General features: G+C 41.5%; 1 protein-coding gene across 2 annotated transcripts in view; it reads left to right on the top strand.

Annotated features, from left to right (window-relative positions):
• Positions 1-21027, top strand: part of RCAN2 (regulator of calcineurin 2) — an 85145-nt gene extending 64118 nt beyond the window's left edge. For both annotated transcript variants that reach the window (XM_026844282.1, XM_026844283.1), the window contains 3 exons: positions 5303-5476; positions 7513-7684; positions 15427-21027. In XM_026844282.1, the coding sequence (XP_026700083.1) occupies positions 5303-5476; positions 7513-7684; positions 15427-15587 (507 nt within the window). In that variant the 3' untranslated portion in view covers positions 15588-21027. The remainder of the gene's footprint in view (positions 1-5302; positions 5477-7512; positions 7685-15426) is intronic.
• Positions 21028-25951: the final 4924 nt, after the last annotated feature.

The following is a 25951-nucleotide window of genomic DNA, read 5'->3' as shown; positions in this document are numbered from 1 at the left end:
AATACTTCCAGCTGATATTTCTAGCTTCTGTATTTTTTTTTTAAATGTGTGCCACTAGTGACTCTTTTATCCCCTGTAGAATTAATCAGTATGCCCACCCTCTTTCCTATAAAGGGGGAATTAATCTGTTAGAATGTGCATGATCTCCATATGTTCTATCAAATTCAATCTTTCTTTTTGTGCCGCACAAGAGATCTGTAGTGTTGCAACCAGCATGGCTGTGTGGAAACAGAAAACATCCGCCTCTGAGATATGAGTTTATTTCTTACAGGAAAATTTATATCCAGTACAGAACTAATTTCAGGAAAAATGTATTTCATAATTGTAAATTATGTCTCGGTTTCCCTATTGTATACAGTTAGTTCCTTGGATTATCTTTTATGTAAACAAACAGGAAAAATTAAAATGGGAAAAATGCTTGCTTTATTTGCTTGCAAATCTCGAGGAAAAAGAATTAGACTAAAGTTTTAAATCATGGCCATCTCCTAAATCAAATGTGTAACAAGGGTGATAATGAGTATAAACACTGAATGTAATTTTATTATTCAATATAAACATTGAATAATAAAATGTAATTTGTGTGCTGAGTTCTAGGGCTCTAATCCAAAACTCATTGATGTCTGTGGAAAGACTTCCATTGATTTGAATTAGGCCTTGGCTTTTGTCCTGAATGAACACAATACCAGTGGAGCTATTCATGAAAGAAATGTTTGGAAATAAATCACAGGAACTTGCTGTGTCGGAACCCATTTCACTTGCTAGTTCAGGCAGTCATGTTTTACAATGCTTGTTGTGTCGATACTTTGTCATAGTTTCTCGCGTGAGCTAACCAAATTCAATCTTAAAAAAAATCATTTGCCACTGCTGCTGTAATTGGAAGGTTGTTTCTGGATCATTACTCTGATGTCTGAAGTCTTCTTTAACTTCTAGCCTAAACCTATTTATGCCAATTGTTTCCACTTGTTTTATGTCAACATAATCTTCTGCTGTCACTCTATACAGTATACTTTGTCTTTATACAGTTCTGGTAAATACTGACGGTTGTCCCATCTCCTCTCAGGCTTTGCTTTGTTTTGCTAAATAAGCCCAGGATTTTAATTTTTTATTCAGTAAATTGTTCATTCCCTATAGTCTTTATCTGAATCTATTCCCATTTGGTTTAATCTATCTGGGATACAGGCAACAAATCCTGCCTTTTTAATGAGGTGTAATAGTGCTCTATATAATGTTAATACTTCCCTTGCTTTACTGGAAATACTTTTCCAGATACATCCAGTATTTTGTTTGCCTCCTTATGGCTGTATTTCACTGATCACTTTTATTGAGTGACTTACAGGATCTTGGTTCCCAGGTGAGCTCCTATTTAATAGTAAAAATAGTTTTTATTGCAGGAGTGCATAGCTTTGTCCTTGTGCTCTGAGGCTTTTAGCTTGCATCTGTTACTCCAGTGCTTATTTCTTCCTTGGATGGTGCTCTGCTTGTGCTCTGCTTTGGCTGTCATAAATGATAACAATCAAGCTTGAGTAATCAGCAGCCTTAATTAGTACGTTCCTTGTACTAATTTTGTTAATTAAAAAAAAATAAAATTCTAGAAACTGCTAGAGGTGGCGAATGGGAGCTGAGGGAAGGTGACAAGAAAGAACTGGGGAAAGGTGCCCAGTGCTGGGAGAAAGAATAGCAAAATGAAGAGAGGGCATGGACCCCACAAGGGACAAGTGAGAACTCCTGCGTTATCGGTCGAATAAAGGCTACTTGCATTTGCCAGAGCATTAATTTGGTCTCACAGAACCATACTGGGGATGGATGAAGATATGCCGAAATTCCAGAAATAAATGGGTAACTCATGACTTTCTCCATTTTGACTTTGTAAAAGTAGCAACACTGCTGCTTAACTTCAGATGTTCCTTTTCCTTTTTTTTCAGGAGTTTTCAAAGTATTCTGAAAGTTTCAAGACTTATTTTCTGAAAGCATTTTAAAAATAATGAATCCTAAAAGCACTTTTAAAGTCCTCAGTTAAGAAGATTATGAGTTGAATAATTTATCCACAAAACTTGAAAGGGAAAGAATTTGCCTAGGTCTTTAAAATGTATATGATACATTTTCTTACAGATTGGAATGACTCTGAAAGACTTTTATCCAGATAAGTACATTCAGCAGATATTAGAAGTCACAGGCAATAGCAATTAAGGCATAAGGCATTTCCTAGGAATTAATATCAAGCTGGGAGGAGTTGGGATGGCTCAAGATGCAGCTGAGGGCCATTAACTGCAGTTGATGATTAACGACCTCTGCTGAGGTCATTATTATTATCAGCTGAAAATATAGAAAATTTCAGATGTATGAATCTCTTTAATGGGAGATGCAGTTTCAGTTGGTGTAGTAGACGTGTTCTCACTGTGGACAGACTGCCCTGTATTAATATCAAATAGAGGGCTTGATTTCCCTCCTCCCCTGGAGTTTTTAGGAGTGTTAATCAAAGCTGGATCTCTAAAGCTGCACCAGTATCAAATTGAAAAGTAAGCAGAATAAAGTCCATAGTGCTTTAATGTTCTCCCAGTATTACATTTGGCATCCAGTACTTAATCAGCTTTATTTAGAGCTACTCTCATCTGTCCCTGCCTAATGAGAGTGTCTCAGTATTGTCCTGAAATGTACCCAGAACATTCCTTGTGCTCACTGTTCTTGGACCCACGTTTGAAATCATGTCCTCCCTCCTCCCCTAACCAAGATCTAGAGTCTGGGTTGTCCTATCTGCTGTGTGCAAGGAGGGCAGGCACGCAGGACTGACTTGATGCAAGAAAATACTGCTGGGTTGATACAGGGAGAATCTGTTTCCTAATAAATAGTTGTAATAAATACCTACTTCCCAGTGTCCAGACAAGTCCATGCATGGATTCTTCCACAGTTGGTGGAATGTATTTTTAATATGATGATTTCTTTGTTGACTTATAGGGAAACTGAGAGCTACTAAGAGGACTAAGAAAAGAGGACTAAGAAATGTTCATTTTGCTGCTTATTTTTAGTTTGTGACTTCTGTTACAATACCTTGATTATCTCATATATATATATGTGTGTGTGTGTGTGTCTAAGTTTGTTTACTTCAAGGTGCTTTAAAAGTCTGAAATAGGTAATATAGGTAACAAAGACATAAGCTTTAATTGGTTAGTCGCTGTTATCTTTTATTTAAACTATACACAGCACTGCATGCTTCTGAACACTGTGTTAAGTCCTACTTTAGACATAGCTGGTCCCCTGCCCCTTTCTTTCCCTTCTCCCAGCCCTCTTCCCCTGGTCATTGTGAAGGTTGTAGCATCAAAATGCCAAGCAGGACAGGACTGAGATGACTGCTGCTTTTGGCTGCCCTTTATACGAATGTCACTGGATGTAGACTTCAGCTCACTAAAATGAAATTTTGCAAAATTGTAAGCAAAGCAGTTAAAAAATACAACTCAGGTGTGAAATGTTGACAATTTGAACATTAGGTGGTATGACTAGACCCGCTTGTACAAACCTATTAACTTCATGCTGTTTGTGGGATTGCTGGGTGTCTTTATTCACCCTCAACCAAACCACTGAGCACTCTCCTTTTTTTTTTTTTTTTTTTTTTTTTTTTTTCTCCTCCTCCAAAGTATCCTGCGGTGAGAGGAAGAGGTGAGTAAGGTCGGGCGAAATGAAAATCATGAAAGCTTAATAGACCACAGGGAGATTGCTTTGAAAGGGTGCCAGAGATGGAATGTCAGTTATGGGGAGGAAGACCACAGTGTTGGCAGTGAATGAAAGGAGATCTGGTACATGCACATTAGTGTTTCGTACTCCTTGATGCAAAACGGGTCTGTTTTCCTAGTTTACTCTTTAACAGATGTACCATGGTGACAGTAGACACTCCCACGGTGCTATTAGTGCTCCCTGATGCAGCTTCACTGTGCTTCTGGTGACGTTTTTCTAGTAAGTTCTAGATGCTTTGTCTTGCTTATAAGACCAACAGATGTGAACTGAAGTATTGATGAGATTACATAAATTGCATTTTCTATTTCACTTTCTGCAGCCTCTATCAGTTATGTACTCTTAAGAGATAAGAAATTGTTTTCCTGGATAAGAAGAAAAGAAGTTATATTTTAAAACATGTAGAAATGTGCAGATATAGCAAAGACAACATCAGGTTATTGCAATTATACAGACACCTGACATAATAGCCCTTGCTGTATGAAATCGTGTGACAGATCAACTCAAACACTGCTTTTTCAGGATAAAAATTTCTTAAAAGAAAGGGCTTTGCCCTGGCTGATTCTCCATCTTCTAAGATTTCAAGTCTTGGTTACAGCAGTTAAAATGCTAGGACTTTGTGAGACTCATGGGGTGGCAGTCTAAAATCTAAGTCAACACAAAGACTAGACTAAATGATAACTGTTCTCTTCCAGTCTTAACATTTTATGAATCTGTGGTGGTGTGAATGAAAAGACCCGTGCAAATGTGTCACAATTGATTTAAGGACTTCGGTTTTATTTGATGATGTGGAACTAGTCTTCTGTGTCCACATAGTTTGCAGGGAAATTGCAGACAGTCTGATCCTTCAAGGCTGTTAACATACCTCGAATTTCTGTTGATCTCTAGGTCCACAGATGTGGTACATCTCAGATCTTTGTCTTACAACATTAAAATATCTGTATTTGTGTCCTGTGCTTTTGAACATGGAGTTCTACAGCTAAACATTTTTAAACATGAAATGTGTTTTTGAGACAAATCACTGTTTCTAGGTTGTTTTTTTTCCTACTGTTACAGGAACTCTTAAGGAATGAGTATGTATCTGTGCTTATTTAAATAGCAAAACATCCAGAAAAAGATAACAGGCGATACAAAATGACACTGCAGTGTTGATGTGAATGTAACCCTCAGTTACAGTGGGCCTGACTTTGTCTGCTGACTCCATTGTAGTTCAGCACAATATTTGCTTTTGTATAGATGAGACCACGGTTGTCTGGTGTTTTCAGTCATATGCCCTTTTCAGCTTCATTTCATGTCACTGTCACAGTTTTGCTCAACTTTTACGAGAAGTTCAATAACTGCTGGGTTCTCAGTTTGAAGACTCCTTCCCACAGATATTTTGCAGAGTTCAGCACTTTCAGACCAGTGCTTTCCTTAGTTTCTTTTCACAGAGCCTTTATTAGTCCATGGACACTCACCCCCAAAGGCCACGGGTTGAAATCTCCTGGTTAAACAGTTGTCAAGTTTCAGATTATGCTTTGACACAGACTGGTGTGACAGCACACAAAGTTAATCTTCAGCATTTCTTTTTCATTTGCAGGAAAAATTTGAAGGCTTGTTCCGTGCTTATGATGACTGCGTGACATTCCAGCTGTTTAAAAGCTTCAGGCGTGTGCGGATAAATTTTAGTAGTCCCAAATCAGCTGCTCGTGCCAGAATAGAGCTGCATGAAACACAGTTCAGAGGGAAGAAGTTAAAGTTGTATTTTGCACAGGTAATGAAATGTGGTATCTACTTCTATGTTAGAGTTGAGCTTTTATAGAAGTATTGCGCAGTAACACTGAGTAAAAATAATAAAGTTTTCTCCCAAGCCCAATCTCTCTGCTAAAAGATTGCTCAAACATCCTTACGTTGCCTGAGCTGCACCTACCCAGTGGGTCTGCAGTAAATTTAAAGAACCACTTAGGATCCAAGTTGCTTGTTCAACATACAGAAGTTACATAGCTTAGAACTGATTTACAACATTGGGTATTTTCTGTGGGTAACTCTCTAACCATAAAAAGTGGTAATGTGAAATATCATAAGTTCATTAAAGAAGTACGGCTGTATTACTTACTTGACCGCAACCCTGAGCCACAGCCAGGTTTCCTCCTGCCATTTTTTTTTTTTCTTACTGAGTAGATGTGTGAATTTTCTAAAAGGAATTCAGTAAGTTAAAGGCAGAAGTTAGGGGGAGAAGAATACCCTCAGCCTGGGGTCATAGGGGATTATATCCATCTGCTGGAAGTGTCAGATGAGGGTTTCAATTCTTCTTGGCCAAGGATGAGGGGACACAGATGTCCCACAGCCTGGGTGAGTACTAGGAACCAACCAGGATGTAGAAAGGTGGAGGAGGTTGAGAACACAACCACCACCTCTTCTGAATGTATTTAATAAGTTGCTGTGGCCACTGTGGCTTATGGGATACTCACTAGTGCTTATAAACAATGTAAGTGTGCTTTGAGCTGCCACATTGGTCCTTCAGAGGCCTTAGGTTAAGGGCAGGCTCATTTGAAAATATCAGTTAAATTTAAGAGGCAGTTAAATTTTGAGCCTCTCCAGCCTGGTCAGAATAGGAGCTGTTTTGAGCCTAGGCAGAAGCAGAATTTCAGGAAGATGAGAAAAAACTACAGTTGTAAAAAAAACAGTATGCTTGGTGGGTTAGATGAGTTCAGAAGATCTTACACTTGGATTTAGGTATGGACAATGTACCTCAATCCTATTTTATATGCCTTAATCTCCTAGATTTGACTCAATTTCTTTTTGAAGGTTTCAAAACCTGCTGTTAAGCAGATCTGAGAATCATTTCACTCTTAACTGTACGATATCAAGAGGTTAATAGGAAAGTTGGGATAGCACAAGAAAAAGAAAAATATGCATAATAGTGATGAGTCTCCATATCTAATCTGATTTCCTGCAAAGCCATTTAGGTATTGGCACTATGCTCTCCTGTATATGCAGTCTAAAAAAGGCTTATTAGTTGTGCCCAGGGAATGAATATGTGGAAGCAGCACAGCATCCAGAGCAGTGTGTATTAGACAGGCCAGCACTTCCAGAACTAGAAGTTCTGGGGAACATGGAGTTGAGAGACTCAAACTGGCTCTTTGCAGAACCCATTGGGGTAGAGCGCAGTGCTTGTTGTCATGCAAATGAAGTTTATTGCTTCTGGGCCCGAGCTGGTTTTAAACTTGCTCACGTATGGCTGTAGTATAATTCATTTATGTTGAAACTTCTTTAATATACCAGGAAAAAGCAAGAATTAAACTAGATAATTTAAGATGGAAACAAATAAGAACAAATAGTTGCTAATGACTAGGGAACGTGATAGGTTCTTTTATCACTTTGGTTAAAGAATTAAAATCTTAAGAAACCTTTCGGAAGTTACTAATAGGGCCTTGATGCAGGCGTTACTTGTTTCTTATCTTGTCTGTTTTTGTTTAGGAGTTTATACCAGTAGATCACAAAAATATCTTTTCAGCCTCAAAATCTCTGAACTAGCAGCTGTGGAAACCAAAGCTTTGCATTTATCCTCAGAGAACATAGAAAATAGGCACAAACTTTGTAGCTTTGCTCATATAACAGCACCCCATGGTGTATTTACTGTAGAGGAACCATCTGTAAGGTTGAGATGAAATTCGTCTCCAGGCCTTCTCTGCTGAGACTGACGCTGAAACCCTGACTGGGTGGCATTTGGTATTAGAAGTGTATGATTTGAGTACTCATTCCATTTACCCATCCTATACTAAATAATGTATTTGTTATGCTTTAAAGATTCAGACCTCTGAGACAGATGGAGACAAGCTTCATTTGGCACCACCACAGCCTGCAAAACAGTTTCTCATCTCGCCTCCAGCTTCCCCACCTGTAGGGTGGCAACCAATAGATGATGCAACACCTGTCATCAACTATGACCTCCTTTATGCAGTTTCTAAACTAGGACCAGGTAAGCTTGTGATCCTTGGGTGAAAATGTGTCAGAAAAAGCAGATGAGAAATAGCAGGGTAGAGAATAACTGTAGAGGAAGTTGGGGTAAAGCCTGTAAATTGCATTAAAGCTGTGGATTTAAGTCATTGCACGTCAGCTCCTTCTTTGCTTAAGAATGAGTTTTACCGTATGTACATAGAGAAATCTATCTTATCTGCAGCCCGTGAGTGCTGTTTGATTGAATAGCAGATCAAAGCTTGTTTACACAATTTATTGTGCTTGAGTTGGTGCTTGGATGAGACAACTGATGGCTTTTGTGGGGACTGGACAAATGCTTGTTTATGAACTTGAAAAGTTTTTGCTTTCAATCATATCTGCTCACTACTGCTTTCCAGGATGCAGAATACCCTGTCAAGTGTTTAGGCATTACTGTGTCTCCACCAGAGTGAAGAATCTCTCACATTAACAAGTTTGTCGAGAGGGAATTACCATTCCCCAATCCTGGCAGGATTGCTCTGTTAGGACCACCCATTTTTTGTTGACAACTGTATGCAGAAGGAATGGGATAAGTTGTAACCTCTATCGAAATAGGATGGATGTCATGGATAATGCAGATAGACTTCCTTCTTCTGTCTTCCCATATTCAGCTAATGCCAGGAATCGAAGCTAGCTGGGATTTGCAAAACAATGCTTTTGCTTTGAAAATGCTCATCTGATGAAACCAAAACTTTTTATAGGAAAGGATTACTTTTGGTTTAATTAAGTCATCTTTAGAAATAGTTTTCTTTCAAGGCTGTTAAAGCATCCCCTTTTAAAATTTTCAAAACGGAAAAGGTTCCAGTTTCAGGTCTAAGCAGTATCATTTAATAATTAATTTACATTTGTAAACTGTAAGAAAAAAATAGCTTGTTAAATTATTTTCCTATTGAAATAAAACACTTCAGATGCAATCTAATAACAATTTAGGGGGTGAGCTCATGAAAATTTATGAGAGTATTTTCAAAATTCTTGTGGGATGAGATTTTTTTTTTTTTTCTCCCCAGCTCTACTGGGGTTTTCTTGTTCTGAGACTAGCTTCCACTTGCAGACATCTTATCACTGGGGCTTTTGTGTAACTGCACCAGAGTAACCCAGAGCTGAAGTGCATGGGGTGCAGAAAGAGATGTTTTGTGATTCACAAGGTTTGCAGGATCATCTCATATCTCTTTCACATGGGATCTCTCACAGGGGGAAAATATCTATCAGGAGAACATCAGACATTCCTGTGGTTTATTCCCCTTCAGCAGGAAAGCCCATAGTAATAGGCTGTCAGGTGTAACAGTGCTCTATTGCATGTTATTATTTCCAGAATTAATACTTTTGTTTCTAAACTGCTGAATAAAAGAAAACCAAAAAACTCCCTTTTTTCCCTTTGATGCAGCAGTGTTATAAATAGAAACGTGTAAACGAATTCCCTAGCTAGCTGGGTAATAAATCAATTCCTGTTCTAGAGCAGTGGAATGTGAAATATCACTCATTGTCCCACACTCTGGGACAGCTTTGCGTGAAGGTCATATTCACCCGTATTTAAGGAGCCTGCAGGGAGCAATATGAAAAGTCATTGTGTGCTCCCTTCTTTCTATTTTTAGCACTTGTTAGAGAGATCAATTTTAGTTAACTGCAGTGGCAGTTCTAAAATAGCGTTGCGGTTCTCAGTTGTGCATTTACTATGTTTAGGATTTCATTGAGAAACAAATCCCACCAAAACTAATTTCTCAGTATCACATCAATAAAACATACTGCCGTACATCAGATAACACTGTTAGCCTCGGCTAAGTTAGATTTGTCTTCGTTCAAAAAACACAATTAAAAAATGTAACTCTGACCTACTAGCTATCAAAAAATACTCCCTGGAACAGTTGTTTACAGAACTCTGCATGTTAGAGCAGACTTCTCTGTCTTTAACTTGTGAGGAAACTGCTATATGAAATACACTGACTTGGTAAGATTAATATCTGAGGACGAGGAAAACTCATTTGAGCATGTAAATAGTGAACAGTTTCTTTGTATGTCCTCAATACAAGATGAGTTTTACTGACCTACTTCACTGGGAATGTAAGATACACCACTTGGACACAGACCCACGCTACTTACTTTCCCATTCCATGAATATAGGTCATCTCCTTTCACAGTATGTTGCCATAATCATCATAGCCACAAAATTAGACACTAAAACTGTCCCTAGGCACAAAGCCTGGGAGATTTGCTCCAGAGTAAAATGAACAGGCCAGAAGGTAGTTAACAGATTTGCTGTGTGTTGTCTTTTTCCAAGCTCACTTTTGGGATAGGTTTTTCTTTTTCAGCCTTGTGGCTGCAGCAATGACTGTCTGGCATCTCAGAGTCTAATGGAAAAGTTTTCTTTTTGCTGTGCACAAAAGGAAGCTGGCTTTTGGTCCTTTGACATTAAATTGTGATCAGTAAGGGTGCATTTGCTTCTTAAGGAAGACTATGGCACATTTAGGTAAGTTTCTGGTTGATTGATGCATATTCTTACTTGCTGCAGACGCAGAAATGGAGCTTTAAATGAGGCATGAACAGAATGCTGTAGACCAATCAGAACCAGCACCTGTGACTATGACTGATTCTGACCACCAGCCAACATTTTTTTCAATATATTGCAAATAAAGAAATATTATCATTAATCTCTGGACCTAACTCTTTTCCTACAGAAACGCAACATACCAAGCTGTTGTCTAGTCTAGGCCCTCAAGTCTTTTCTGTAACATTTTATAAGGTCTTAATTTCATCTCACTGAGGAATACAGGAAATAATTTTATATGAGAAATGTTTGTGAGGAGGAGGAGGAGGCATCTCCAGGTCTAGGTTATGTATATACAGGAGAGCTGCTCCTCTCAAAGAAAAGGCAGCGATGTTTGCTCTGCCGTTTATTAGTGCAGCAGTTTACAAACCATCACCATCTTCCTGGCACTAGAGTAAGTCTTTATTTACTGGAAAGCAGTTATACCCCCTCCCTATCTCTACCCCTTCAACCTTCATATTTCTTCCCTCCTTCCTCCATTGCCTTCAAACCTGTTACCCCAATTTCTTCACAGACTGCCCTGTGCTCCCTTATTTTCTAAGTCTGTACTCTTCAGGGTGTCTCTCCCCAGAATCCCAGGTGCCTCCCAGGCCTCCCCTTGCCAATCTCAGCCCCTACCTGCTGCCCACACAGCAGTTTCCGGACAAATTGCCTATCTCCTGTGGCTTTGACTCACGGATCATGGCTCAACTGGTGAGATCTGCACTATACACACACAACAAAGGTCAGGGTCCTGAGTGCTTAACCGCTCCGTGTGCTCCCCAGTGAGATTTTGCCCTCTATCATTTAGCACTCACCTCCACAATTTCAGGCACTATTTGAAAACCAGTGCAGTCTTGGCACCATTTCCAGTAGCCCATATAGACAAATCTGTACCAGTTTCAGTTCTCTCCATGTTTCCCAGTCCTTCATCTGCATTCCAGCAGGCTTTGTGTCTCCTCCTAAATGCCCTCAAGCTACACTCCAGGTCATGTAAAATACATTTTTCATATTATGGAGGCACCATTCTGCAGGGTTACACATGATGGCTCTTGGCTCCACAGTGGTGGATGGGGCACAGAGGAGATCCTGCAACAGTCTGTGCCACTTGGTTCTGGGTCTGTGAAAGATTAGTGGTTGGAGGAGAGGGGCTGGGTCAGGGTTCTGTTTCTGTCTCTGAGCCATTAAGCTGTAGCTGCTGCTGGGCTTCTGGAGGAAGATGCATAGCTCTTGCCCCTGCTCCACCCTGGGTTTGGCCCACCTATGCACAGGGAAGGGGAGAATGGGGAAGAGCAGGACCCTGCCCAGTAAATGCTGCACACAGGGATTTCAAACCATGTCTCACGCAGCAACTTTTCTATCCCCAGGTGTTTTCAAACTCCTGTTTGTTCTTGCTGATTCAAAGGAAATACTGAATACTTCATATGACTTCCAGAGAGGATCAAAAGAGGGGGGGAGAAGGGCAGGCAGATGGGTGATAGATCAAATATTCCATCTGTATCCTTCCTTTCCCCTCTGTTCTGTGGCTGCTTCTGCCCTTGCCTCCCCTTTCCCCAGGGCAGGGTACAGGAGAGGAGGGTGCCCTTCTCCCACAGCAGCAGTGACAGGCTTCCAGAGAGCAACTCCTCCATTTTGCGTATGGCGGATCCACGCAGCTGAGGCATTCTGTGGGATGGGGTGTATCTCTTCTGGCGCAAACGTGCACCCATACAAAGCACCACCCATTATTTGCACCATATTATTTGTAAAGGATTCGGGTGATGCTAATGACATGTTTAACATGGAATGGACAGCTCTGAACCCATTAACCTTCGATCATGAGTCAGAATCAGGGATGTGGTAGCTGCATACTATTATTATCATTTCTTCATTATTAATTTAGTATATGAACATATTATTTGCTGGACAAAAGTGCCTTACGAGACAAGAGATGCACCATCAATGAAAGGTCATAGTACCGATTCACAAAGGGATAGAAAACCACATGCCGTTACTTTTAATTCTGAAATATCCTAAGTTGCTTTTGTGCTGTTCTTGCAGTCATCTTTCTTGCATCACCTGAGACTGTGGGTTTGCTTGTGGTTAATGTGGTGACAAAAGGTAGTGCCAAGTGACATAAAAGCAGCTAGGCCCCATTGCTGGAATGGTGAAACTTCAAATTCCTATTTTTTTTCTTATGCGACGCAAATGAATAGAGGAACATAGCTGCTATTTTCAGGGGGTTATTAGGAACATTTTCTGACAAATGTATATGGTGGAGGTGCCATTCTTCCCTGCATTATATCCTGAAGGCAGAGTTTAGATGTTTGAGCACATTTAATACATTTTGTGATATTTCTATGAGTAAATTTATGTGCATTTCCATTTTTATCTTGGCTTACATTAATATTTAAACAATTTATTGTTAAGGGGTATCGATAGCCCAAAGGCTGCTGGAGGAGAAAGACACCTCTCCCCAAGAACCCTTTGGCTTAACCTGTCGGGGGTCTCCAGGCAAGTGGGAGAAGCAGGAGCAGTGGGGCAATGTAGGGCCTGAGAACTCCAAGGAGGCAGCATCAGAGACAGCTGAGTGACATAACTGGACAAATGCGGGAGTGGTGTTAACTGTGGGAGTTGGTGACTCTTAACTACGCTAACTTGACTTGCTACTCTTATCCAGGGACAACCTGTGCCTTGCAAACATAACCCAATTGCAGTGATTCAGCCTATGCTCCACTAGTTTAACTGCTGTTTTTTTTTTTTTTTTTTTTTGTTCTTTTTTTTTTTAATATGCTGGACGTGTTGTTTAAGAGGAAATTAAAAAAAAAAACAAAAAAAACCAAACCCAGAAAAAAGCATAAGGGAAGGGGTAATCTGGCTGTACCAACTGTTTTGTTTTTTTTTTTATTTTGTACTTACTACCTTAGTATTCTCCTGCAAACAACGGTTACATTTAGGAAAAAGATACAGCTGTACAAAGTCCTGTAGTTGCTGTTGCCTGTTCCTAGCTCAGCCATGAAAAGGTTTTCTGCAGTTTAAGCTACAGTTGTGCTGGCATGAATAATCGTGACTACAGAACTGAGTCTGCAGCTCATTTATGCTCAGAAATAACTGTACGCCTTAAAAACCTAATTTATGAGTGCATCACATTTTGATTTGCAAAGTGACATTAATTGCTTTTGCAGTTACTTGTGCCAGAGGCATCTGAATATTCCCTGTGTCTCTACTTATTTCCACTGTTCTTTTTCAGCAGAAAGAGTCCTTCTGGGAAGGATTCGAACAGTAGAAGAATGTGGCATTTGAACTGGGATTATTACCTTTTAAGAGGGCAGTGAATCTGATTTACTTCATGGTGCTGGTGTAGGAGGAGAGGGCCCAGCGTTGTGCGTGTGCAGCACTGCAGAGCTAGCTGCTCGTAGCTGACAGTGACCAATGTAGCCTTCAGTGCTGGCTGGCAGCATTGACGTCAGCCCATAGCTGAGAAATTAGCTGAAGCCCACAGGGAAAATAGGCAAAGAAAAACCATATAATTTCTCAATGCAGCACAACCAAGCTATTTCTCTTTTTATATTTTAGCCTATCAGCAAGACCTGTAATGCTTTGCTCAATTTGGATTCAGAGGAAAGCTTGCCAAAAATAGAGCAGTTAAATGTCAACATTAATGGTATCACAGCAGTAAAATATTTCTCACAGCAAGATGCCTGACTTACAGCCATTATTCACTAGTTGCCTCCTATTTTTTAGGCAAAAATGCTGCATGTCCTCTAGTTGCAAGTCACCCAGTCTTATTTGGACCAAGAATTTGTCAGCACAAATAGTGTGTGAGCTGAGTTCCAGAACTGCGTGTGCTAATGCAGGGCCAAACCTGCAACCCCTTCTTCACGTGAATTACTCTGCCACAAAGTTGCTAATAAATAAAAATTCAAATTAGTAACACTTTGAGGTAGGAACTGCCATTTCATTTTCATCATACAACACGTAGCGCTACCAGGTTCTGCCTGTGTTGCAGGAATTTAGGAGCTGCTGCACCACAAATACAGGACAGCTAGGTATACTGGGACCTCGTCTCCCTCATCTTAGAATGCTTTGCAGGCAATAGGCAGTGGTTCTGAAGAAGTCTTACAAAAAAAAAATCCAAGCTATCAGGTGTGCGTGTGGTCACTGTAAGCCTATTTTAATTGAACTGTAGCCTGTGGGTCTTGGAGATGAGAGTGATGACAAATAGTCCAAAGGGGGACAACACATTATGGCTTTCGGTTTTTAGTGCTGCAGGTAAGCATTTGTCACTTCTGAAAGACCAAGTCATCCTGTCAGAAATGTCACCAATGAGACTTTTTCTTCTCTACAAATTAATTCCTTGCAATTTAACAGCCAATACAATTTACATCCTGTATATAATCCAAAACACATGAAGTGCCAGCAGACTGCATGCAGGACTAAAAGTCCGATGTCTGATCCTGATTTTCCTTTGTTTGCTTGTGAACTCTTGCAGGTAACCACCTCAGCCATATTAATTTTCCTTGCAGGAGCACTGGTGGAGACTTAAATAAGGAATGTACATAGTTAGAAAATCCAATGTACTGTTTAAGCATTTAGCCTTCTAGTGAGCATTTATAGACTGTACTCTGTAATCTCATTTGTAGAGACTGAATTTGTTACAGCCACAGCTAAAGAGCTTTGAATCTTAAAATCCATCTGGAGCAGATAAATGTATTTTTTTATTTCTGGAGCAATTGGACCAAGTGTTGATGTCTGTCTGGAGGCAACAAGTTGCAGAGCCTAGTGGACTTTAAACGGACTGGAGCCATACTAGACTGAAAGCAATCACCACCACCAAAAAAGAATAAACCAACAGGGTGACATGACCAGACCAAGCTTGTGAGAGGTTGGATTCCAGTCCCTCTGCTTAACCATGAGCTTCTGTGTTCTGTCTCCTCTTTGTACTTTGGGTTTTTTTCAGTGCTGTTGGCCACTAATATTGGTGCAAAACACCATTATAAGCACCAGGGTATTTTATTATGCCTGACCAATGATCATTGCCCTCCAGGGCCAGGATCCCCAAAACAGCTGATATAGTCAAGCTATTCTTGTCCTCACCGATATTTAGGAGCAGCACATGTCTACCCTATCCAGATGCAGGAATATTCTGCAGTCCAAAAGTGCCGTTGTCTGCGCTGCTACTCAGACAGTCGGTTTTTAATCTAATAATTTTCCTCTGCTTCCAGGAGAAAAATATGAGCTGCACGCAGGAACAGAGTCCACTCCCAGTGTGGTAGTGCATGTCTGTGACAGCGACATGGAAGAAGATGAGGACTCAAAGAATTCTCCAAAGCCAAAAATCATTCAAACTCGACGCCCTGGTCTGCCACCTCCTGTATCTAACTGAGCCTCTCCGGCACAAGCAGCACTTCTCTCCTCCAGCACAGCTCTTGGGTTTTGTTTGCTTTGTTTTGTTGAAAGGCAGCCATTGCCTTTTGAGTACCAGAACATTAAACTCATTGAAATCCCTCACAGTAATCAAGCCTATGTAATAAAAGGGCTAGGAAAAAGATCTTTGTATACGTAACCATATCACACACCAACTAATAGATTTTTCTGGAAAGGACAAAACAAGGCTGAAGAAACAAGGGAGGGTTTCAGTCTGAGGATGTTTTCATAGCTATAATTTGCATGCTGAAACACCATTGCCAGAGAGATTGTTCAGGATGGGCAATTAGGCTGATATCAGGCTTTTGATATTCAGACTCCCAGAATTCTTTCTGCCTCCCTCCATCAAGCAGCCTGCGCCTCTGACCTCCTCAGTTCCCCAGCAGACCTTAGTCATTTCCCACTTTTTTTTTTTTTTTTAAGGATGGTATGTGTGTTATTTTTTTTTAAATCTACTAGCAGCTTGGTGGCTTTTTCATCCATCCCCTTGGAATTTTCTGTAAGGAATACTATCTTTGCGACGTTTTTAAAAACATTCTCTTCCACCAACAGCTATAGACTACAGTGGCCCTTCATGGTGGCAGGGATGTGTGACAGAGCTCCCTGGGCTGAGGGGAGAGGCAGCAGCTTTCTGGAGGGTCTGGTGTCAGAATATCAATAGGATTGTCATTTTATCTTCCATAAAGATATGAGTGGTACTTCTCTGTGAGTTGGAGAAAGAAAGAGAAGCTAACTGCTTATTTAAAATGGAATTCGTTGCTCTCTGTCATAGCTGTTAAGTTATAGTAATGATACAGGCTGAACGCTTTCCTAGTGGTGTGTTGAATAGCCCTGAAACTGTTAGTAATTACTCGTACACCTCTACTATTCAGACCTTTTCCCTCCCCACTTCCTGTGCTTTAAAGCCTTTTTTGAGCTGTATGCAGTTTGGGTTTGTGGAGGTGAGGAGAGGTTATTTGGGGTTCTTTTGTTGTTTTCTTTTTTTTTTCTCTTTTTTTTAGGCCAAAGAAAACAGGACCATAATTACACACTTGAAATTAGACTGCATGCAACTGAATCCCCTTTTTTCACCCCGTCCTGCATGTTTCTTTCACTTGCAATGTATAATGGGTTACAAAAATTGTTCTGTGTTTTCATCATGGCTGACAGCAGACAGATACTGGATTCCCTGTCTGGCAGAGCTTCCATGATGATTTTTTTTTATGAGTACTTGTCATTTTGAGAACATATTTTCTAGACATTTGAGCTCAGATTTTGCATATATTTAAGCATGCGCTTAATTTATGCACATGAGTAGTTCCACTGAAATTCATACTGCAGAAAACCGAGCATATGTGTAAGATACGGTGGGATTTTTGAGCTAATTAGCTGCAGCTGTACTCCCAAAAATGACTATAAAGTGTCACAGTGAGATTCCACGGTTTAAAATCCTTTGCAAGTTAAAATAAGTAAATACATCTTGGAAGCTCATTCTGGGATCTGAAAAGTCAGCTTAGGTTCTGTAATCAAGATTTTTTGTCATAAAACCTAATGATCTGGTTTCTGAGGGAGGGTTCCATTGTTAAAGAAGTGCAGCTCGGACCGGGCGTCCGGTGTTAGTCACTCCGCAGTTTGAACTCCGGGTTGCCCGAAGCAGAGTCTCAGGCATGAAATCAAAATAAATCAGCAGGGGAGGGACTCGAACCCACACTACTATTGAGAGGGACTTAAACCCACTGAAAACCTTCTCTAATACTGAGAGAATCACAGAATCATAGAACAGCACGTTGGAAGGGACCTCAAGGATCATCTGCTCCAACCTTTCTTAGCAAAAGCTTGAGAGGGACTCAAACACTGCAGTATCTTCACCAAATCTGCTCAGGGAATTTTAACACTCACCCTTCGATGCCTCCCACTCCAAAGATCCCTGGTGAACTCACCAATGCTGGCAGTTGGATGTTTGGAGGTGAGAGGTTCCAAAGGCGGCGGCCTCAGGTCCCATCAGGGTCGCCAAACTGTTAAAGAAGTGCAGTTCGGTCCGGGCATCCCATAGTAGCTGCTCGGTAGTTTGAACCCTGGGTTTTCCAAAGCAGAATTTCCAGCATCGAATCTCATCAAAATAGGTAATTTAACTTAGCGGCACAGCAGCAGGATCAGCTTGAGCTGGGTGCCTCCGGAGAGGGACTGAACACAGAAATCCCTGGGCAGTTATACCCCGACAAACCTCGCGCCCACCCTCCACGTGCCCTTTGGTCCAACAGCGACTCTGGCCTGAGACCTTCCAACTCCCTCCGGGAGTCCTTCGCTGTCTCCAGGCAGGCTGCCACCTTGTCTGGCTGCAGCTGCTGCTGATGGTTGCACCCTCCTTATCTTCTAGTTTGCGTGGGCCCTGGAGGCCTTGTCTTGCTTGTGTAGGCCCGAGTTCGGTACAAGTTCAGCAAATCTAGGTGAAAGTTTACAGCTTGCAGCCTAAGGCTTCAGCAAATCTAGCTACTCATGCTAAGTAAGTGAACAGCATACTAAATCACACAACATCACAAGTCTAAGCGAGTCATCCTATTTAAAACCTACTTATTTAAGCTAAACAACTAGTATTTCTTAACACCTTTCCACCCTAATTAGCAGTGAGGCTACACGCTTCAGGTGCCCCTTGCTGGGGTATTGGCTCTGCCATACTTTGGGAAGAAAAGCATGTTGCTTTGTCGGTGAAGATGGGAGATGCCCCTCTCAGCATGCACAGTGAGGATGTTCTGAAAATGAGAACTTGCCATTCTCATTTAGTTCATTCTCTGACCACCACAGCCCCCTAACATTCCTGTTGAGATGTAGTGCTTAGCATATATCTATAATGTGATACTTGTTACTGCATTATGGACATCGCCGTGCATGTGTTACACTAATAGAAATAACACATTAAATACAGCAAAGGCTGAACAAAAAATGAGGCTTTAGCATCCTCATGATATCTGTGTAAAGTTGTCTTGAAGTAACTCTTTACAGGCTTCACTTCAGTTATTTTTCAGTGGTGCATTTAGAATTGGTTTAAATAAGTAAATTGTCACTCACTGCCCTAGGACTATAACCTGATGTTCCTGTTGAAAACACCGTCATAGGTCACCTACAATATTTCAGGAGTAACACCACTGTCTTTTTTGAGAACATACAGAACGCTAAGGTCCATGGATTTTAGACCAGTATAAACAGGAAGAGTAAGACTTAAATGCATAAGATTTTTTGTTGATATATGCTGTACAGAAGAAATTACTGGCCACATCCTCAGCTGATGTAAGCGATCAGAGATCATCTGCAGTCAAAGCTGATACTCTGGATTTTTTTACATGCAAAATTGTTGGAGGCCAAATCTAGTCCTTGTATCCATGTACTCAATCTTAGGGGAGACTTGGTTTTGAACTGTGGACTTTGGCCTCAAATGATCTAAAACTAGACTACAGATTAAAGCATTGGATCTTAAATGTTCTTTCCTCAAAATGCATTTTCAGACAGATTTAAAAACAGGCCCCATTCAAATACTACTCTTTGTCTTTATAAAACTATATAGTACTACATGGGACACAACTTGTTGGTTAAAGCACAGAAATAGAAACACAACTGCAAACCTGAAAACTCAAATTAGCCCTCTGTAACTGTGGTCAAAGTTTATATACCACCTTTATATGATAAAATAACGGTCATCTAGAAAAATGTTTCCGGTATTATGGAATAATGTCCCAATCATAAAAGTAACAGCATTTGTGAGCCTAAAGAGAACCTGTATTTTGCTAAAGGCTGGTTCTTGGCAGGGAAGAAAGGCTTCTTTCAAAAACTGCTTACCATCTGGAAGAGTAACTCCTATTTAATTCGGTAATTCACAGGCAGAGCCCCTACTTACTTCAGTGGGAATTTTCTTTTGTGTAGCATATATGAGCTCAGTCCCTCTGACTTGCTCTTTTCACAGGGTGACTGCAGTGCTGAAGTAGATTCTCTCGTGTCGTAATACGATAAATAAGAATGAAATCTGTGTTACACTACTGTAACAGTGTACATAGACAAAACCCTTTTAATTTCCTTTCCAAAGCAGGAGCCTGTGCGAGCAGCCGGCAGCGATGCCCTGGGCTCCTCTGTTGGGTGGACGTTGCTCTTGCTGCTGCTTGGAAATTCAAGAAGGAAATCAGGGGAGTACAGTTGCTCTTTCTGTTGCCTGCTGCCTGCTTGTCCTTTCTGACCTCTTCAGATATGAAATAAAAATTTTAATGACTTCCTAAATACAGTTAAAAGCATGAAAACATTTACAATGCACAGAGAAAGGGTATTTTGGAATCTGCTCTTTTGGAACAAAAGAATAAAGAGTTTCTGTGGCCTTGATTTCTGTAGTTAAGACAAGGTAGTACAACCTCCCTCTCCCTAACATACATACACACTCAAGTACACTTTTGTTTTCGGCAAGAAAACATGGTGAGAGCTTCCCTTCCTCAGCCATAACAAGACTTACCGACATAGTTATTGTAAAGTACTTTATATTATAAAAATGTGCCCCGTGGATAAATTGTTTAACATTTATTTGATCCTAAATCGGGTGGGAGAGTTGGGTTGGTTTTATTTTGGTCTTTTTCCCCCCTCCCTCCCATTCAGCAACAGCAAAAAAGCTTTCTGCAAAAAAGAAACTGTTCTTTGTACAGAGTAACAGACTGAACCATCTTGCAAGACTTGATTACAGTGGTATGTCTGAGCACTGTGACAGATTATGTTAGCATTTCCATTATATTGTACATACTTTTGAAATATTCTGTCATATTTTATAGGAGTATTGAAAAGCTATTGGCTAATTAATCACTTTTACACTTGTATAATTCAGAGCTTAGTTTAAAAAATAAATATGGCAAACAGTATTTTTGTGTTCTGCTTGTGTTGGCATTTTGAAAAGCAACATTTAAAGAGTTAAACTGTATTAATAAACTGACTAGTGTGGTATATACCACTGCTCTCTTAACTGGTAGAACTGAAAATGCTTAAATATGTGACAGGCCAAACTCTGTTTCAGTAGAAATTAGGGGAGAAGAACAGCCTTCCTATTGGCAGGGTACCCATGTTCCATTTTAAACTGCTGCAGTTTCACAGTCATGTGAACGTGCACTGGTTTGCTGTGGATTTGGCTCCATGTGTGTGAAAATGAATACAGTGCAATCCCTGGTGAGCAAAAGCACATCCCTGAGAGCCGATGGGGTTCTTACAGTGCTTCTATATTGGGTAAATACAGTGGGCATGAGTGCTGGAATAAGGAACATGGCATCCAGCTGCCATCCAGCCTGGGGAAGAAGTTCTGTTAATGTTAATTATTACAGACACTGAAACTAATTGTTTGTAGTCTCATGCGTCAGTTTGTACTGGATCTTGCAAATTGGAAACCAGGAGGAGTTTGCTGATTAACTGTCTTGTGAAATTCTGATATTTGATCACTCAGCTCTGCATTTGGAAAAATGATATTTTTTTGGTCACTTGCCATAAAAGACTTAGTTTCTCAAAGGATGATTTTTCATGATTCTGAAAATTAGATCCGCTTAAGAGAACTTGTTGGAACCGTAAACTCTGAGCTCACTGATTCCTTCTGAAAAGACAGGCCTTAACAAAAAAAAAAAAAAAAAAAACCCAAAAAAAAACCCCCAAAAAACAATAGTAATAGTCATCTTCTCACGGAGTACTGTAGAAGTAAAATGCACTATAGGAGGCCTGATTTATTCTTCACTGTTGAGCAGCAAATGAGCTTTCCCCAGCTACAGTGAGGTTCTTCACCTGATCTGACTGAAATGCTGCATTACCCCATTACCCATGTGCTGACTGTGGCTCCTCAGCCTTGCTGGGAACCAAACACAGCACCTGGAAATGAGCCTCAAGGCTGCGGTTGCTGGTGGTGGAGAGCTGTGTGGCCCAGAGGATCCCAAACTGGTCCTTGGCTGGGGGCATGACTGCCTGCATGCGTACCACTTCGGTACACACTTCATCTGTACACACAAATAGGCAACATTTATTTATGCTGGGCGTTCATGCATGCAAGAGATAATGTGCACCCTGACCCTGCTCGATGATGAATAATGGGGGTTAAAAGTATTTCTCCCAGCTACAGCAGAGGCCTGGGGCTTCCATGGCTCCTGCCTTGATTACTCACAGCTGAAGCTCCCCTTAATTCATTACTGATAGTCTGGCTCCGGCTGTTCCTTGTGCAGCCTCGGGTTTTTGTCCTAAAGAATTACAATCCAAGCAAGAGAAACGGTGATTTAAGAAGGATGTGTTGGGAAGTGCAGAGCAGATTCCAGCTCTGCAGCTGGCTCTGTACTTACCAATCGTTCCCTGATCATCCCAGCTTCTTAAAATGGGTCCAGCAGTTCACAGGCGTTGGGTCCTTGGGTGTTTTACTACCCAATGATGAAATCTGTGGCCAGTCTGGTGTGGTACAGCCAGACCTACTGGAACAGCTTCCTAGAAGTGAAGGCAGTACCTGTCACAGACCTGGGGAGCTGGAACAAGCTTTCTATGGAAGAGGGGATTTAAGTAGGTTAGTGTGGATATCCTGATTAAAGTTACAGTGCTTTCAGATCTCAGCCTCTAAAGAGCCTTTACTAAATTTATTTTTTCCTTCTTTAGTGGTAAATATTTACTACTAAACATTTAGCCACTTAAGACTTTCACTCACATACTAGTATGAATTTAAGACCTTTGCATTTCCTCGATTCCCCTCTGCCTAAGAAATCGCATGTTGCTCTGTTCTACCAAAAAGCAAAACCAGGTATGGATTAAAATCCCAGGCAGACCCTCATTTATACTCATCCTCATGCAATGCTCTTGAATAACTAGTTATGCTAGCAAAAAAAAAAATAAAAAAATCCCCAAACCCTCCTGTTTTTGCACATCTTTTGGGGGGAGTACAGCAGCTTTCAAATATTCTAGGCTCCTCTTAAAAGGAGATGTTTTTTTCTAATGTGAGCTGTGCTCTTTTTTTAAATACACGTAGACTGCAGCATTCAGGGATAAAATTACAAGGGAGGAAGTACTGAAAAGCTCCTTCCCACATGTCTATTTGAAGTGTTGAGTATATTTGCTTTGGCTCGGAGGGGAGGGAAGCTTGCACTGTTAGAGGTGGAACAGCAGCAGCACTCCTGACGGAAGGGCAGGAACTCCGAATGCCTCCACTGCAGAGATGCTCAGAAAGCATTAAAAATAGCCTTAATTTGTCTCTCCCCTTTTGTCAGTTTGTTCAGTCACTACACAGAGAGTCTGGGGCTGCGGTAGGAGTCATCCGTGGATCCTTTCAATATGGGACTGTGGATTGATGCAGTAGGTACAAAGCCTGGGACTGGGGACATGTTAGCGAGATTCTTGCCGTAGTAAGGCTGGGAAAGCTGTGAAGTGTGAGCAGCCTCAAAGAAAAATGAAGATATTCACAACCTTCAGAGAGACTTGAGGATTTAAATCCATGTAGGTGAGAGCTGCATTAAGAAGGGCCCATTTGCTGTCCCTGAGTCAGAGGCTTCCTCACTCACCTGAGTGTCCAGCAAGAAGGATTAAACTTGTCTATTATTCTACACCTGAAAATCAGTCTTAAGAAATTATTGTAACTGATCATTTATCTAGTAAGAGAAAGTTGTATTTGTGTCACACAGATGTGTTCTCTTCACTGTTCAGTTAATGAAGGTCAGTGTTCCGAATCCATTTTACAGCTGAGTTCTTGTTCAGAAACATCAGAAAGAAACAGCATCTGTAATGACTGATGGATCTTCAGTGTCAGTTTGGCAAGTTGTCCTACTGTGGGTAGCTGCAGAAATATTTCATGTATGTTGTAGATTTAAAAACATTACTCATGTTTTCATTCAAGTGTCTGCATTTCTGACACAGATGTGACATATCTGTATATATTATAAATCAATACTATTTTTAACCACATATTTTGTACAAATATTCACATTAGCTCTGTATTTCAGTGAAAATCTATTATGGTATTAAACATTTTGGTGGAATTAGCAAACTCCTTGTCCATGCTTTCTTTTCATTTTATATCAGTTTTAAGGAGCTGAGCCGTTTCTTACATCCCAGACAAATATTATAGATGCCACTATTTAGAACAGTGCCTTAAATCCATATACACCTGTACCCTCTAGTGACTAATTCCAGCACTGCAGAAGCGTGCGAGTCACTTCTGTAGTTCCGCGGATCTCAGAATCTGAGTGATGAGAGGCCAAAGTTAAAGCTGAACCAACAGTAAATGTGAGCATGATTGTTTTTCCTAGCTAATGAGAGTAACTGTTAGCGTGGGGCAGCACACTGCTCTTCAAGGGCACCCCACCAGAGACTTCAACACACGCAGGTGCAATTTTATAATGGCTTTTTTATTTTTACCCCTTTCTCCAAAGCTTCTGGTGTGGGTCACTGTCAGAAATTGGATGACAAAGTTCATGCTACAGGTGTGGTCTAGTTCAGTTTCCTGTGTACAAAAGCCACATTCACACGGCTTCTACCAGTCGCAGCAGAGAGGTGTATTTCCAGCTTTGTACTAGTCTCAGTCTCATATCTGTCACAGAAGAACAGTAGTGAAGGGGAAAAAAACAGGTGTTAAGAAAACAAAGAAGCCTTGACCCCTACTTAGATACAATGATCAGACCTTGCCCTCTGGCCCAGGCTTGAAAGTCCCTTCCTGCACAAGCCTGGCCAGCTCACGGAATCACAGAATTATCTTGGTTGGAAAAGACCTTGAAGATCCTCCAGTCCAATCATGAACCTCACACTGACTGTTCTCAACTCCACCAGATCCCTCAGCGCTGGGTCAACCCGACTCTTCAACCCCTCCAGGGATGGAGACTTCACCACCTCCCTGGGCAGCCCATTCCAACGCCCAACAACCCCTTCTGGAAAGAAATGCTTCCTAATAGCCAGTCTAACCCTGCCCTGGCGCAGCTTGAGGCCATTCCTGCTTGTCCTATCGGGTGTTACTTGGTTCAAGAGACTCATCCCCAGTTCTCTGCACCCTCCCGTCAGGGAGCTGTAGAGGGCCAGGAGGTCTCCCCTCAGCCTCCTCTTCTCCAGACTAAACCCCCCCAGTTCCCTCAGCCGCTCCCCAGCAGACCTGTGCTCCAGACCCTGCACCAGCTCCGTTGCCCTTCTCTGGACACGCTCGAGTCATTCAATGGACTTTTTGGGGTGAGGGGCCCAAAACTGAACACAGGAATTGAGGTGCGGCCTCACCAGTGCCGAGCCCAGGGCTCAGATCCCTTCCCTGTCCCTGCTGGCCACGCCAGTGCTGACACAAGCCAGGATGCCATTGGCCTTCTTGGCCACCTGGGCACACTGCTGGCTCCTGTTCAGCCGGCTGTCAATCAGCACCCCCAGGTCCCTCTCTGACTGGCAGCTCTCCAGCCACTCCTCCCCAAGCCTGTAGCGCTGCTGGGGGTTGTTGTGGCCCAAGGGCAGCCCCCGGCATTTGGCCTCATTGAAACTCCCCCAGTTGGCCTTAGCCCAGGGATCCCATGAAACCAAGCTGTAACTACACAGAAAGGAGGGGAGGGAGCCAGAATCTACCTGGATTACAGCCTGTACATGGGTCATATGTAACCCTCTTCTACCTGCCCCAAAATGGGGTAAGGTTTGTGTACATACACAAGGTGTGGGCTTCAGACCTGTATGTACCATGGATAATCAACTAGTAAAGGTGAGAAACCCAGCTTGGACCTTTTCGCCTTCAGCAGTTCAGTTTCTAGTGAGATGAGGAGGAATAAATTGATTTTCCTCTTTGTTTAAGGGCCTGGCTTTGGGTCTTGAACATCACAACATGGGAAAAAGTATCTGCCAGGAAAAAAATGGAAAATTTAGAGCCTCAGAACATAAGAGAAGGAAAAAGGCATATAGACAGACATGTTAATATTTTTTTTAATCATTATTATTTTAAACTGCAGAAGCACTTGCAGATATCCAGAAAGTGAATTTTGATCCTGGCCTTTACAGGGTCAGAGCACAGCTAGCCCAGCCTGGGACCAATTTCTTGTCTATTTTAAGCAATTCCATGACACGCAGCAACACCATTACAACTTGCCCAGCTTTAGACCTGCATAAGCACTGTACGGGCAAGCCCCTGCTCTTGCGAAACTTCTGTGCTCCTCAAAGTTGGAGAAAATGTCCCCCAAGACAGCTCCCTGCTGTGCCACCTGCTGGGGTCACCTCACACTGGGCTGCCTCCCATGTGGGAAAGGTCTGGTTGTCCCTGGCAGCTGCCTTCTCAGGGGCAGCTGAGAGTCATAGAATCATAGAATGGTTTGGGTTGGAAGGGACCTTAGGGATCACAACCAGTTCAAACTCCCGTGCCAT

Source organism: Athene cunicularia, assembly GCF_003259725.1.
Source record: "Athene cunicularia isolate RWA chromosome 3 unlocalized genomic scaffold, athCun1 chr3_part1, whole genome shotgun sequence".
NCBI classification, from domain to species: domain Eukaryota; kingdom Metazoa; phylum Chordata; class Aves; order Strigiformes; family Strigidae; genus Athene; species Athene cunicularia.
This window is presented reverse-complemented; position numbering and strand designations above follow the sequence as displayed.